The sequence below is a fragment of the Hibiscus syriacus genome, unplaced genomic scaffold (assembly GCF_006381635.1).
Source record: "Hibiscus syriacus cultivar Baekdansim isolate YM2019G1 unplaced genomic scaffold, ASM638163v2 tig00002840_pilon, whole genome shotgun sequence".
Lineage (NCBI taxonomy): Eukaryota > Viridiplantae > Streptophyta > Magnoliopsida > Malvales > Malvaceae > Hibiscus > Hibiscus syriacus.
The window spans coordinates 9,404,786-9,421,726 of NW_024061947.1; the positions used below are offsets into that span (position 1 = coordinate 9,404,786).

A 16,941-nucleotide genomic window follows, 5' to 3' on the forward strand; every position below is an offset into this window, starting at 1 on the left:
GGTGACATAAAGAGCTGGATTAGGAAGAACCTAGAGGACACAACTTACCAAACGAGAAACGATGAAGATTGACCTACATTAGTCAGAGTGATTACTTGGGCACTATGGACAAGATTGGCCTACATTTTCACTCTAGAACGAGGAGAAAGAATAGCGCATGAGATAACTAAAGTAATATTAGCTTACACGATCTATAAAAACAGAAACAACAACTAGACAATTACCCCCAACGAGTTGGACGCCACCGGAACCAGGATGATGCAAAGTCAATTCCGATAGAGGAAGGTACAGACATATATAAATAGGGGTCTAAAATTTTAAATTTTTTTTATAAAAATAATGGGGTGCAAAATAAAAATTCTTTTATTTTTCTTTAATAATATATTATACTAAATTTCATTTTTTTTCTTAAATAATAGGATGCACTTGACTCCTAGGGGCTTAGTGCATCCGTCCATCGGAAGGAAGCAAAGGAAAAGAGAAAACACATGTATAGGAGTGCTACGAGATCATGAAGGATGTTAGATGATGGGATACGCTAGAAACATTAGAATCTGCTCAACGTAGGAAGCAGAATTATGGGGCATATACGAGGGACTCCGCTGTGCATGGAAACTGGGAGAAAAACAAATTAACGTAGAGTCAGATAGTAGAGAAGGTGCAAAGTTGATCGAGATAGACAACCACTCGGGAGGACAGTTAAGCCTGATCCAACGAATAAAGACATTGTTGCAAAGAGAGTGAAAACTAACCACAACTCAAATCCCCAGAGACAGGAATAAATGTTAGATGCCATTGTCAGTTATGCTAGGACAATACCAAATGACCTTCAGGAATTACCACAACCCCCATAAAGTGGTGGAGACTTTACTCCAAGACGAAAGCATGGCCATAGTTAGCTAAATAGTTTTTTATTTCCATTTCCAGAACAAAAAAAAATAACTTAAAATGAAAGAGAAAAATGAAGAAATAAGAAAATCATATAAAATTGGGAATCTAAATTACAAAAAAATTAAAATTGTTATAAAAAATTGAAGCCAAATAAGCATTGTACATTAATTTAAGAACATGTATTTCAAATCTGATAAAAATGAAATTAAAACAAAGAGAAATTTGAAGAAACAAGAGATCAAATTGAAAAATAATTAAATTAAATTAAATATTAAAATGATGTTATTTTAATTTTTTTATTATTCAAATTTTTTAAATTTAATTTTTTTTGAACCAAAAAAGGTGTCAGCCTTTATTTAAAAAAAAGGAGAAAGTGCGTTCCAGCTATACAACACCAGACTCCACCAAGCGTGTAAAAAAGATGGAACGGCAGAAATAAATGCAAAGGGAAAACAAAAGCACAAATAAAACAAAAACAAACAATATCAGATGAAACCCGTTGGGCCTTCAAATCCAATTGCTCGACAAAAACAAAACCTTTGTGAGCTCCAGCAATGGAAAGCAAACCCAAGATCGATCAGTCCGAGCTCGGCTAGGGCAGAACTCTCTATCTTCTCTCCTCAGCTGCTTGAGCTTCAGCTGCATCTGGTATCTCCTTAACCCAGTGTCTATTCAATCTGTCCCATCTCCGATCAGATTCCACCAGGTGAGCCACCATATTGTTCTTTCTTGGCACAAAAAGAAACACACATGCATGAAAATCTATTGCTTTCCTTTTCGCTTCGCATACCAATGCGCTAATCACAGAGAGATCTACCGTCGATGAGAGGATTCATTCAATCACTGACCTGGAATCCCCTTCAACAGAATTGCTCGTGAAACCCATTTCGGTCGCAAATTCGACAACATGCAATGTAGCCAGAGCCTCAGCATGAAAAGGTGTGGTAACATGAAACATTTCCCTTCGATAGGCTCCCAAAACATAACCTTCCCTATCTCGTGCTACGACCCCTGACCAACCTCTATTTTGATTTTGCAAGAAACACGCGTCAAAATTAATCCTCACCTCCGTTGAAACAGGTGGTTGCCAGTGGGTGTCCCTGGTTGAAATTGAGCCCGAAACTCTAACATTTGCTGCAAGGTAGTCTTGACATTGAGTTCGAACTAAGGTAACTACATCCTCCACCTTAAATTGAATCCCATCATGGTAGAATTTGTTTCTTGCAAACCATAATGCCCAGATAATAACCACAATTTCCACATGAGAGGTACTGGTGTTATGACTGAATAACCAACGTAACTAAGACAAAAAAATCCCCTGAAAATTGATTTGGCCATTGAAATTTAATTTTTTAAATAAAATATAAACTTAAAATTTGTATTAAATTAAATAATTTAGAATTTTAAAAAAATAGTTTTTTCCAATAGAGTTGAACAACTCGCACTAATTAATAGTAATTTATTTACAAGGCAAAACGTTGCTTAGAGTGTTAGTTATTCAGGTTTAGATGCTTTCATCAGGCCCAACAATATTCGCCATCAACCGCGAGATATACAATTTGCCATATCAATTTGCCTGGAATCTTATAATCCAACGGCAGATCAACTGCACACATATAAAATCGCGCCACGCGTCCATCACACCTATTTATCAAAACATTGAACTTCGTATAATTTTCCCAGTTTCCTTCCCTCCTGAGTCACCGTCGACCCGACCTTTGGACTCGACCTTTGCACGCACCACAAAATACGATTCAAAGGGGAAAAAAGAAGAATTTATTTACCATCTTGGCAAATACTCCATCGGCAAAACACAGAAGATTCGTAGATCAGCTATGCAACAAGGATATTTTAACTCCAATTATCAATACCTCACCCTCCAAATCCGAATTCGAACCCTACGCCCACCAACTTTTACCAACCGCCTTATGCATCGGCACCAATTTTTACCTCCGATTACTCCGTTTACCCGCCAAATTATCCTGCCTACCCTCAAAATTCTGATGCCGTACATCCCACGGCTCCCTCTTACGCTCCGCAGCTGCCTACCCATGATTTGCAATCGTCTTTTAATCAAAAACCTATCGCGCCACTGCTGTCGACTTCGGCTCCTTCTTTCCCGCCTTATGATTCACAGGTTCCTTATCAGCCACCGTCCTGCCCGCCACCTTATTACCAGCCGCATGATCAGCATCAGATGGCCTCCGGCTATGGCCAGCCTCCGCCGAAGTCTATTATTGACACACTTAATCCATCCTACTATTCCGCCGCATATGGCCAAGTAAGACCGTCAGCACCATCTGTCCCTCCTGCATCTGAATATGAAAACTCCTATGATAATTCGGTAAAGTTCGATCATGGCGGTGGCAGTTATTTGGATGAGAAATTCGGAGGAGGTTATAACAGCAGTATACCTGACATGGGATCCGATTTCTATGGTAAACAATCGGTTAGCTATTCAAGATACGGTGACGGTGCTGGATATGATGACGGGGTTTATGCTTATAAAGGAGGACAAGTGGAGCCTTATGGGGCGCGCGGCACGGCTCCAAATTCGTCGACTTATGTTCAATTCGATGATTATGGGCGGCCCATTAATTTCCCTTCTGGGAAGGACTCATCGAGCGTGCCAGATTCAGCTTCTGCTAAGATGGTGAAGGCCGTGCCGAAGGCTGAGACCCAGCAAGATGTGAAGAGCGGGGTCTAGAAATTTCGGGTTAAGTTGTTGTCTGAGGACGGAGCACATGGTGTTACGGAAGACGGCTATCGGATAGAGCAAAATCGCAACTGATAATTTGAGAAAATAAAAATGAAGATAAAATAGACATAAAATTTACGTGGAAAACCTCTAAAATTTAGGGTAAAAACCACGGGCAACTGTAGAAGAATTTCACTATGAGAAAATAGGAATTACAACCTCTCTCGATCTACCAAGGAGAAAATAATGATAATTCTCTCTAGATAAAAAGGAGAAACAACTCTCAAGAAACTCTCTAAAATCTCTCTAGTATTGGAAGAAAGCTAGAATGCTTTGGGATAGTTTTGAAGCTAAATGAGCTAGGGTATTTATAGTTGAAGCTTAAGGACTAATTTGTAAATACCCTAAATTTCAGTGACTAGAGTTTGTAATTTGCCCATATAAAAAATCAACATTTTCTACACCTAATTTTCGGTGCCTACAATTGTTGACAAAATTTTTTTTTTTTCAAACCATGCACTTTCGGTGCATTGATTTTCAACAATCTCCCACTTAAAGATTTGATTGGAACAATCATATCTTCACACCATTCTTTCTACCTTGTACCTTCATGTTGTTTACGTTTCTGACAGGCCACAGGAGGATCGACACCAGGTAAATTTATCAGCATTGATTGCCTTCGTCATGAAATTTGCTATGTTGTCTTTGGTATGGATCTTCTGCATATCTACCGTTCCTTCTTCCACCTTTTCACGAATGAAATGGTACTGAACTCGTATGTGCTTAGTCCTTGAATGAAATGTTGGATTCCTTGCTAGATGCAAGGCGCTTTGACTGTCACAAAACAGAGAGACATACTCTTGATTGTGCCCAAGCTCCTCCAATAGCATCTTCAACCAAATTGCTTCTTTACTGGCTTGTGTAGCTGCTACATATTTTGCCTCTGTTGTGGACGTAGTCACAACTGACTGCAATTTTGAAATCCAGCTTACAGCTCCACCAGCAACTTTGAACACATATTATGTAGTAGATTTGCTTTATTCAAATCCCCTGCATAGTCAGAATCTACATACCCATTGATTAGTAAGTTTGATCTTCCGTAACATAATGCAACATTTGAGGTCCCTTTGATGTATCTTAGGATCCTCTTTACAATATTCCAATGCTCTTTGTCTGGATTCGCTATGTACCGACTAACCACTCTCACTGCTTGTGCAAAGTTTGGTCTTGTGCATATCATAGCGAACATTAAACTTCCCACTGCTGATGCATACGGTACTCGAGACATCTCCATCTTCTCTTCTTCACTGCTAGGACTCATACTGGAGGATAATTTGAAGTTAATAGAAAGAGGGGTAGAAATTGGCTTACAATCTTGCATGCTAAATCGTGACAAGATTTTCTTCAAGTAATTCTTTTGTGAAAGCCAAATCTTCCTATTACTTCTGATCACTAGAATCTTGTTTGCTGATCCCAAGTCTTTTATTTCAAATTCCCTAGCCAGTTGTGCCTTCAATTCTTCAATATGATCTTTGTTGGGTCCTGCAATCAACATGTCATCCACATACAATAACAATATAACAAAATCGTTATCACCAGACCTCTTGAAATAAACACAAGGGTCTGCATTAAGTCTGTTGTATCCAAGGCACATAATGAAGGAATCAAATCTCTTATACCAACACCTCGGCGCCTGCTTTAGACCGTACAGAGATTTGTTCAACCTGCAAACCAAGTTCTTCTTTTCGTCTTCTTCAAAACCTTCAGGCTGGAACATATAAATCTCTTCTTCAAGATTTCCATGAAGAAAAGCTGTTTTAACATCTAGTTGCTCTAGATGTAAGTTCAATGTAGCACACATTGTTAAAACTACTCGAACTGTTGTTAGTCGAAACACAGGAGAAAATATTTCATTGAAATCAATACCTTCCTTTTGAGCATATCCTTTGACCACCAGTCTTGCACAATACCTCTTAACTTGATCGTCACCATTTCGCTTGATTTTGAAGACCCATTTGTTACCAATTGGCTTCCTTCCTTGTGGTAGTGGCACAAGGTCCCATGTATTATTTTTATGAAGGGCTTCAATTTCTTCTTGCATCGCCATCATCCACAGTGAAGCATCTGAGCTGTTTATTGTCTCATGGTATGCTGATGGCTCACCGTCCTCTGTTAAAAGGCAGTATGCAATATTACCTTTTATAACATAATCTGAGTGCCAATTGGGACGTCTTCTCACACGATCTGATTGACGAGTTGTTGGAGTTTCAGAACTCTCTGGTTCTTGTTCAGAACTCTCTGACTTTTCAGCGCTATCATTATCTTCTTTTCTTTGTAGTTTATCTTCTACAAAGATAACATCCCTGCTGATGATCACTTTGCGGGCAGTGGGATCCCACAAGCGATACCCTTTACACAATAGCATACCCTAAGAATTTGCATTTCCTGGATTTTGAATCCAACTTTGAAATTTCTTGGGCGTTGTATATCACGTACACAATACTTCCAAATATATGGAAGTTTGAATAATCAACTGGTTTACCAGTCCACATCTCCATTGGTGTCTTCAGCTCTATTGTAGTTGATGGAGCTCAATTCACCAAATAACAGGCGGTATTGACTGCTTCTGCCCAGAATGATTTTTCTAGGCTTGCGTCCCTCAACATTGCTCTTGTTCTTTCTAACAAGGTTCTGTTCATCCGCTCTGTCACTCCATTTGTTGAGGAGTGTTCGCCACTGTGAACTGTCTTTTGATACCTTCTTTCTTGTAAAAGTCATCAAATTCTTCGCTTGTGTATTCTCTTCCATTATCTGTTCTGAAACACTTGATCTTATTTCCAGAATCAAGTTCCACCCGCGCTTTGAAGTTTTTGAAAGTTAAAAACACGTCTGACTTCTTCTTAATAGGGTACACCCAACATCTCCTGGAGTAGTCATCAATAAATGAGACAAAGTATTTTGCTCCGCCTAGGGATGTAACTGGTGCTTGCCATACGTCAGAGTGAACCAATTCTAGAACACTTTTGCCTCTAGAATATAATGTGTTGAATTTCAACCGGTGTTGCTTACTTGTTATGCAATGCTCACACAAAGTAAGTACATTCGTTAAGCCTGGAAGTAGCTTTTGCTCCACAAGGACTTTCATTCCTTGTTCTGATATGTGTCCAAGTTTCTGATGTCATAGCATTGCAGAATCTGAACTACATGAGACAACAGAGGCTTCTGCTTCTAGCAAAGTCTCTCCATTCAGCATGTACAAGTTTGCTGTTATCTTTTCGCCTTTCAGCACCACAAGCGCTCCACGGAACACCTTCATGATTCCTTTCCGTGTTTCAATCTTGCTTGCATTATTATCCAACAATCCGTAGGATAATAAATTTTTCTTCAGACCTTTCACGTGCCGCACATCTCGAACAACTTTAATTGTTCCATCATACATCTTCAATTTGATGGTTCCAATGCCAACGATCTCTAATGCATGATCATTGCAACTATACACAGATCCTCCTGAGACAGGTTCATAATGATGGAACCATTCTCTTCTCGAGGTCATGTGATATGTTGCTCTTGAATCAATGAGCCATATATCTGCAAATCTTTTTCTGCCTTGTGATTTGGAGTTTTATTTAGACTCCAACAATCATTCTTCAAGTGACCCTTCTTTTCACAGTTGTAACACTTTAAATTCTTCTTGCTTCTCGACTTCGATCTACCATGTTTGTGACTGCTGCTTTGGCCACGTTCTGTTGATCTCCCTCTCATCGTTGTCAACGCTTCTGCTTGTTGCAGATTTACTTGTCTGTCTTTCTTGTTCTTGCGCCGATTTTCTTCTTGTAGAACAACAGCTGCAACGTCATCGAAGACTAGACTGGTGAGATTATTGTTTGTCAAGTTGATGATGAGTTAATCGTATGAATTCGGTAGACTTTGAAGTAGAAGTTCAGCACGTTCTTGTTCTCCTATTTTACAGCTTAAGGATGTAAGCTGAGAAAATAAGGTGTTTAGTGTATTTAAGTGCTCCGTCACTGAAGTAGATTCTGACATACGGAGAGTGTACAATTTCCTCTTAAGGAAAATTTTATTGTGCAGCGATGTGGCCTCGTATAATTTGGTGAGATGATCCCATATCTCCTTAGCTGTCTTCTTCTCTCTCGATGCTTGACAATACTTCATCTGCTAATGCTAGATGAAAGTTTGCCATAGTATTCCCGTCCATCTCGTTCTATTGATGTCATCTGCGAAATCCACCGTCTTTATTGATAGCCGCTAGACATCCGTCTTTCCTTAGGATAGCTTTCATTTTCAATTTCCACAATGAGAAATTTCTCCCATTGAATTTTTCAATATCAAATTCGTTGCCATAGCTTCTTCTACGGATAGCTCCCACTATTTCACTATCGTGAATAGTTCTCTGGAACCTTCAAAGAATGGGTAATAACTTCTTATTTTCTTATGTTGGAGGATCCACCTTTTGGTGGCAACCACAAAGACAATAAGCAGATATTACACACTCTAATCTAGCTCTGATACCAATTGTTGCGGAAGACGGCTATAGAGCAAAATCGCAACTGATAATTTGAGAAAATAAAAATAAATAAAATAGACACAAAATTTATGTGGAAAATCCCTAAAATTTAAGGTAAAAACCAAGGGCAACGGTAGAAGAATTTCACTATGAGAAAATAGGAATTACAACCACTCTCGATCTACAAGGAGAAAATAATGATAATTCTCTCTAGATAAAAGGAGAAAACAACTCTCAAGAAACTCTCTAAAATCTCTCTAGTATTGGAAGAAAGCTAGAATGTTTTGGGATAGTTTTGAAGCTAAATGAGCTAGGGTATTTATAGTTGAAGCTTAAGAACTAATTTGTAAATCTAAATTTTAGTGACTAGAGTTTGTAATTTGCCCATATAAAAAATCAACATTTTCTACACTAATTTCGGTGCCTACATTGTTGACAAAATATTTTGTTTTTTTTCAAACCATGCACTTTCATTGCATTGATTTTCAACACATGGCCCCATGGATGTACTTTGCCAGGTAACTTTTAAATGAAAATAGTAGGAATTTATTTACTTTTGGCTGGAGAGATGAAGTTCATCGCATATGATTTCGATTTTCAAGTATGTTGTTTATATTGTTGCGGTATGTGTGAATTTAAACTGAAATCGCCTTGAAGGTTCTTCAATTTTAGGTTGACATGTTCTGTAGTTCTGTATGATTTAACATTGTAGTTCACATTGATATTACTAATGTATAATCTTGCATTCTTGCTTGCTAGTCACTGATATTTTCATCCAGTACTTTGAACTTATTATAATATAGCTTATTTTTTCTTACGTCAGATTGGTTTAGATGGTATTCGCATGCTTGATCCCAGTACCGGACGAACGTTGAGAATATATCCTCTTGAAAACGTCAAAAGATGTGAAGTGAGTTGGCTTTTTTTTTCCTTTTTCTCTAAATGTTTTTCTGTGATTTTCTTTCTGTTAATGATGTGTGCATTGTAATAAAATCTATGTTTTCTTTTAATGCAGGTCATGGACTCATCTACCTTTGCATTCTGGTCCAAGAACCCCGTTGACTTTGAGGAAAGACGGATCAAATTGCAATCAAATAGTTACACTAAAACACCCTTCTGGATATTTTAACAGCTGCAACTGTACAGGTTGGTGTCGTACAGTTGTAACTATCTTATTTTCTGGTTAAATTCGAACTGGTTAATTTGTAAGACTTCATATTATCATAATTGTTTAATTTTTCTGTTGGGGTTAGTGGGAGTTGTTGTGGACTTATGGTTGGTATATTCTTAATTCATATAAAAAAATCATTTCTTCAGTTAGAAGAAAAGTTGTTGCTCTTGAGTTGCATATATTGTGAAGTTGGTTTTATTTTCTTTTTGATTCATTGATGGTATTTAGAGTCAATGCCTTGGATGAATTCATCATAGTTGCAAACAGACTAAAACCAATTGAATAGAGTGAATGCAGATTTGGTTATTAATTCTTTTATTTGCAAACGACACACGTGCACAAAATCAAACTTATCTGTGTGGACAAGTCATGAGGCGTAATATGGTGAATACTGTGTTTAAGATCTGTGGTAGCCTAAGAAAAATATGATCTGCTAGAATAACGATGCTTCTCTTAAAACCGTCATTCGGAATTTGAAGTGCCTGTTAGAAGAGAAGGGTATTCAATGACAAGGTATTGTAGTGAATTTGTAGCACTTAATTTATTTATTTTTAATTATAATGAGCTTTTTATCCATGTGAAACATATGGAAGATTTTCATGCTGCTGTTATCGGGTTCCTCTAGGCTGTAGGCATATTTCATATGATTAAGGGCTCCATATTTTCTTCTTTGGAGACTATGTTGTTGAATCATCTCAATCCTCTTTGTACTCTTTCATTTGTTGTCCTCCAGTTAGTATATTTGACAGTTCCACCCCTTTGCATGATGACTTTATTCTTTCATCTTTTTATTGCAGATCAAGGAAATGGGTGGAAGTAGTCGACCTCCTGAATCTCTACAAACTACGGAACAACTTGCAGAAAAAAGAGGGTTTTCTGATTGGATGAATAGGATAAAGCCTGGTATTGAGGAGAAAGACCATTGGGTAAAAATTAGATTTGCAAGAAGTTCTATTTTTTCTTTCACCCGTAAATTTCTGGTAAAATAAAAGCATATTTAAATTCTTCATAATGGGCTCATCTCCTTATTCTTTTTACTGGTTAGGTCCCAGATGAAGCTGTTTCAAAATGCACAGCATGTGCAACTGATTTTGGGTCTTTCTGGCGGAAGGTAAACTATTCCCGTGTTTAGGAAAGGGATTTCATGTTTGTCTTTATTTCATTTAATTAATGCTTTATGTTCTTTTTCAGCACCACTGTAGGAACTGTGGGGATATTTTCTGTGACAATGTACCCGTGGTAGAATTGCTTTAACTGCTGATGAGGATGCTCAACCGGTTAGGGTCTGTGACCGATGCATGGTATGATACCAATCAGTTCCTCACCATCTGTTTCATAGAAATCAGGTGTTGATGTGTGTGATAGTTGGACATATTATACAGATAGTATCCACATGTGATTGAACATGAAGAGTATCTGTATTTCTCTGATGTCCTTTAATTCAAAGCATTCCTTCAGGTGATGGACCTATGAAAGAATCGTTAAGGATGACTATTAGTATCTACTTTTCGTGGTTCAACCATGATATATTTTCCTTTTCCCCTATAAAGCTTTTCTTTGAATTGGTTAATAAGAACTCTAAGTGGTTGTGGCAACTGATTTAAATATGCAGTTCAAGGAAAGTTGTTTGCTAAACGGAGGACAGAATGTTATATTGTCATATTTTTGTTCCTTCTCATTTTCCCGAGAATGATTGCATTCTAAAATCCTAATGGCCTTGATCAATATTGTTAACGTTAATTCTTATTGTTTCATTGTAGGCTGAAGTGACTCAGAGGATGAGTAATGCTAAGGAAACAGCAAGTAAACCTAGTGGATTACAGAGTCACGAGGATCTTGCTAGGAAGCTTCATGAGCAGATGGAAAAAAATCAGAGAGCATCATCAGGTAATTACTTGTATCTCGAGTGTTGTATCATTATTGTGAAAGAAGCTACTTGCATATACATAAATGCGCTGATCATTATATTAGTATAATAAGATGGAAGTGCTTACTACCGGCTGAAAGTGTTGCTTCAATAATATAAACACACTCGATCAAACCATCATAACCGGTTTGGCAAGGTGAAAATAGTACTGGTTGGATCAGTTGTAGGACGTTTTTAGTTACTAGGAGGGATCTACAATTATGTTAGCCTTAAACGGTTTTGTTTTGTTAGGCTCGAAATATGATGGATCCGTTCGACGGATGAAGGAAGTTGCCTGCCCTACATGCACTGTTCATTTACAGGTATGGGGTCCATGCGCAGCATCATTATCTCGAATTCTTGATTGCAAGTGTATCATCAAATGTTATTTAGTTTTTGCTGATTTGAGAATTGTTACAGGTCCAGGTTCCAAGCTCAGGTTCTGAAACCATCGAATGTGGAGTCTGCCAGCATCCTTTCCTTGTTAGTGCCCATTGATCTTGTACTTTTTTGTCATCAGGGAAGGCTCTTAATCTTCCCAATGAATTTCTTCTCGATTTAATTATACTTATTGGGGTTCTGATTATTTTTAAAATAATGATAATTATAGACTATAAATGGGTTGGTTTTGTTTTGTGTAGTTATGATTCCCTTGTTCTAAAAATACCTACTCGATATCCTTGGTCTTCTCTTCGAGTCATATATGTATACGGAAGTCCACCGTAGATCTCAGGTCATATTTCTGTATAAAAATTGACATATCATAATTAAATAATTACTATAACTTGTTTTATTTACAAATAATGTGTTAAATTTTCTATAAGACAAAATTAGAAAAATCTTTATTTACTTGTGTACTAAAGAAAAATCGTGTAAATCTTTTTAAATGGGTATTTGGATTATTTAAAGGGTAAACTATGTTGATATCCATTGAACTTTTAAAACATTTATGGTTCCTAAACTGATTTTCATTTTTTTATTACAGTCATTGTCGTTAATTGATGTTTTGACAAATTAAATTTTTATTTTCTGAAACAATTCGCAAGCTTCCAAATTTGGAGCGTCATGAAGTATTTTGAACTTCTGCCAAGTTTTGGTACTCTTAACTGGAATCTGATAAAACTTTACAGTATCGACTCTTAATTAAAGTATCGGTACTTATGTATTAGGGTATCGATATCTTCTTGAGTATCGATACTAAAATCTGATTCAATGTTTTGAAAATTTATTCGGTATCGATTCCCCTACTTAGAGTATTGATACCCCTAACTCAGTAGCGATACTCCCTTAAGTACCGATACTAAAATAAGCTATTAGAATTTTGAAAACTGGACATGGTCCATATACCCCACCCTTGAGTATCGATACTCAAAGAACAATATCGATACCCAATAAACGGGTATTGATATTTCCAACCAAAAACTCCTTTTAGGGTATCTAAAGAACAATATCGATATTGTTCATCTAACACCGTTACTCAAGCCTAGAAATGTTCTGTTTTGAGCACGAAAAATGAGAACTAATTTTACCCATTTGCCCTCTAAGGCCTTCAAACATTATATAAGTCTTATTTAAGCTATTAGGAGTCGTAAAAGTCATTTTTTTATGTTGAATAGCATCATAACTAAGATCTACCATGAATATGCTCAAAAACTATTGCAAGCTAACTAGGAACATCTAATGACTCACAAGTGGTATAGAGAGGTTATAAATATTTTACCTTGCTAGTAGGCTTCTGAAAAACGTCCTAAACTCAACCAAGAACCAACTTCTCCTTACATTTAATCCTTGAGCTTTCACCAACTTCTTTCACTACTCGCAAGAAATAAAATGAGTTACTAACTCACCTAGAGACTTATGGAGTATAGAAATGTAATTCCTAATAATTAGGAATACTCTTCAACCTTTCAACCTAAAACCCTTCATAAACCTCCACTTAAGGTTTCCATGGCCAATACATAAAAGCATGAGCTTGAATGGAAGCTTAGGAAATGAAGATTTCATTTCTTACCTTGCAATCATGGAGTACGAATGAATGGTAACAAAGCTATCACCTTTGTTTAGTCATCAAGAGGAAATGAGGAAGTTTGAAGAAGATGATGAAGAGAGGTAGAAGAAAAGAAGAGTCAGGAAAAAGAGAGGGCTTCATGTAACATCCCAAAAGCCAGGGCAGTGACTAAAATGTAAATTTTGGAAACTTTATGCTCAATTTTGAAATAAGCTAAAAGTTCAGGGACTTAAGTAAAAGATTTTGGATTAAATAGTAAATATGGATTAACTAAAGGGGTAAAATGGTCTTTTTATAGGAAAGATTTTTTATCTTCCCTTTTTGAGTGATATAAACGTGGGAAATGTGAGAAAACATCCAGAGTTTTCTTCTCTTCTTCTTCTTTTTCTTCTTCTCCACCGTGGAGCTATTAAGAAAAGGTGAGTTGGTTTTCTTTTGGTTAATAATTCTTAAGAGTCAAGTATGGTTTTGGTTAATGAAGCATTAGGAAAGAGTATGAAATCAAAAAGAAGCAAGGAAACTTAAAGAGTAATAAGTTATGGTTGATTTAAGTTAAGAAGTGGATAAGTGAATTTGTGAATAAGGATATATAAATGGATTTAAAAGTTGAATTTGACTTGTCATATGGAAGAGTAAGAAGTTATAAGTGTTAGAATTAATTTTGGATAACATGGAAAAATTGGTATGATTCTTGAATGCTATGTGGAGGAGTGGATTTTTTTAAGTTAAAGAGATTGAATGAAAATTTATTGGTTTAAGTATGTGTATGAAAGTTAGGAATATTAAAGGGAGTGAAGTATGAAGTGTTGAGTTGAAAATGAAGTGATTTTCAAGCTCAAAATGTGATTTCTGGGCTAGGGGAATCGGCACCCATTCAAAGGGAACCGATACCCCCTCAAACGAACCAGAATTTACAGAATGTCATGGGGGAACCGATACCCCCACAGGAGAGAACCAATTCCCCCTAAATGAAGAAATGAATATTGGTTTATTAAGTTCGTTTAAGTTGTTAGTATCGAATTTCAAGATGTAGATATCAAACATGAACAAGTTCCAGAACGATTATCAAGTTAAAATTCGATCAAAAGAGAGGAAATCATAAAAGTGGATTGGAACTTAGTGAGGTCAAGGTAAGTGCATATTATTAGGTTGTGCATATTATTATATGGAAATTAGACTTGTGATAAGTTTGTTTCCAATATTTTATGTTTGCATGAATAGAAGCATGATTAAGTTTGTATTATGTGTATATGCTTTGTTCATATTATATGTTATAAGGTGTAAATTTATATGATATGGGTTATATGGGAACAAAATATGTAACTATATATGAACCTTATGAGCTGTGTGAATATGTGAAATAAGTTATAAGGGCTCGAATCATGTATAATAGTAAATGTTGTATATGATAACCATAGAAAGAAAATAAGTTAAGTGGTCATGATCATGTAAATATATGTTTAGATGAAGATATAATAGAAAAAATAAATTACACGACTCAAGTTTATGGAAACTATTATAATTTACTTATAGCATTAAATGAAAAGTGAGATAAACTAACTAGCATTGATTTATAGGACAATATGAAAATAGAATATCAATTAGGAGATCTGTACATAAATAATGATAATCATATGGGAGATAAGTTGTATGAGAAAGATTTATGTGCTTATATGAGTTATGATATAGAAATTACATGGTAAAGATTTATGAAGTCATAGGAAAAAGGTTATAAGAGTAACGTAAACTTGAGTTAAGAGAATATAAGAAATTTGTATATAAATGAATTTATATAAGTGATATATGTTAGTATGCTACAATATATGTTATAAGATCTATGTAAGAATAAGAGAACAAAATATGAGCTAGGGGTTATGAATATAAATGATGATATGATTATGTACAATAAATTAGGGAATTATGATATAGGTGTTTACATGTCTATAAAAAGATATAAGAACAATATACATAAGCTACGAAATAGGAACTGTGGGATTTTAGTGCTATATAACATTATCTATGTGATTAAGTACAAATGTTATATCCATATATGACAATGATTTGTGAAATTGTATGAAAATGTGATATGATCTACGAGATAATAAATCATGTGAATTATATGGAAGTGATTTGTGTGTACATGTCTGATATGTCTTACATGATATGTATGATTTCATAAGAAATGACATGAGCTATGTGATTACATGATTATAAGATATCAGACATGCGATAAGAGATGAGTGTTATGAATGTGTGAATATGAAATGACATAGATAATAATGCCCATGTTATGTGTCATGAGAGCTAGGGGTATAGTTGGCATGCCAAGAGTCGAGGGTCTACGCGGTCCTTTGGGACATATATGTATTCCTTGGAACATGTGTGATGTCTTTTGAGACACATACTTGATCCTTTGTATATGTATATGATTCTTAAGGAATTTTCTATGTGGTCCTTAGGGACATTTTATATGGCACTTCGGTGTAATTCTACGCGGCACTTCGGTGCAATTCTACGTGGCACTTAGGTGCATTTATACGAGCTGTGGTGACAACATTTGTGCACAACCTCTATAGACTCACATATCTATAGTTCTCACATGTGTACGTGGGCTAATAAAGAAATAACAACAAATATAATACATGTGACTTGTATGCTTTTGTGTTATGGATTGTATTATATGATTTATATGATGACATGTGGATGGTATGATTAAATGAGTCAAATGTTGGTTAAAATGCTAGAGATAAGAGGATATGTATTAAGTGTTATAATTGATAATAATAATAATATTGATAATGAAATAAGGCTAATGATGGAAATGATGAGTATATGTGTGTATATGTTCTTACATGCAATGATATAGTGCCTATGTGTTATAGGGATTTGTTACACGAATAAAGGTATGAATGATAGCAGTAATAGTTCATGCATGATTACAAGTTATAGTTTACATTATATGTAGTTGCCTCACTAAGTCATAGTCTTAGCGTGTGATTGTTTCACACGTAGGTTACATAAGCGAGAAAAGAAGCTAAGAAGAGAAAGACAAGTCAGCATCTCCCTTACAAAATTTCAGATCAGAAAATAGATGATTTAAATGTGTTTGGTTATTTTGAATATAGTTGGCATGTACTAATTGATTTGAGTTGAGTATGCTCTGATCGATTTTGATTATTTTGGTCAATTTATGCAAATAAACCGCTTTTATTGTAATGAAAGCTTTAAATTTTCTTTGAATTTTGTCAAGAGTCAAGGTTTGAAAAGTCAATGTGACACCTCAGACTCGTATTCTGGTCGGGTACGGGTTGGGGGTGTTACATTTAATGGTATCAGAGCCAAGGTTTAGTCGATTCTAGGCTTAAACTGTAGTCAAATGAGTTTTAAAAATGTGTACATGCCAACATAGAGTGAGAATTTTTGATCTGATAGTGTAAGGAGTATGTTGTCTTGCGAATAGAATTAGATTGCTAAGTTATAATAGAAGTATGATTTTTTTTCGAAGTAAAGTGAAAGGCGATATTCCTGATTATGATAGCTATTCACCTGCCCTGGCCAGACAGGATGAAGAGCGGACACCTCAGGAAGTGCATAGTAAGATCAAAGGTTGATTTCAGAAAGCTGAAATCATATCTGAATAATGATAGAAAATTTTCATTGTTTTGAATCGGAAACACGGTATGGAGTAGTTTTGTTATTACGTGGATAAGATAGAATATGGTGATCAAGTGTCACCATAAGA

General features: G+C 35.9%; 1 protein-coding gene and 1 pseudogene across 1 annotated transcript; one reads left to right on the forward strand and one right to left on the reverse strand.

Moving 5' to 3' along the window:
- Positions 1–1,498: 1,498 nt before the first annotated feature.
- Positions 1,499–2,695, reverse strand: LOC120152573. The gene is made up of 3 exons (XM_039164776.1): positions 2,676–2,695; positions 1,740–2,174; positions 1,499–1,619 (listed from the first exon to the last, which is right to left on the reverse strand). The coding sequence occupies exons 1-3, from the start codon at positions 2,693–2,695 to the stop codon at positions 1,499–1,501; spliced, it is 576 nt and encodes a 191-aa protein (XP_039020707.1).
- Positions 2,696–2,726: 31 nt separating this feature from the next.
- On the forward strand, positions 2,727–11,831 carry LOC120157000 (annotated as a pseudogene).
- Positions 11,832–16,941: the final 5,110 nt, after the last annotated feature.

What these genes read in the sequence shown, in the direction of transcription:
- LOC120152573 (XM_039164776.1), bottom strand. Translation starts at nt 2,695, where the DNA reads ATGGAGTATTTGCCAAGATG. An exon ending in ATGGAGTATTTGCCAAGATG is followed by an intron (nt 2,175 to 2,675) that starts GTAAATAAATTC and finishes TTGGTTATTCAG; the next exon opens with TCATAACACCAGTACCTCTC. An exon ending in TCTGTTGAAGGGGATTCCAG is followed by an intron (nt 1,620 to 1,739) that starts GTCAGTGATTGA and finishes TTTTGTGCCAAG; the next exon opens with AAAGAACAATATGGTGGCTC.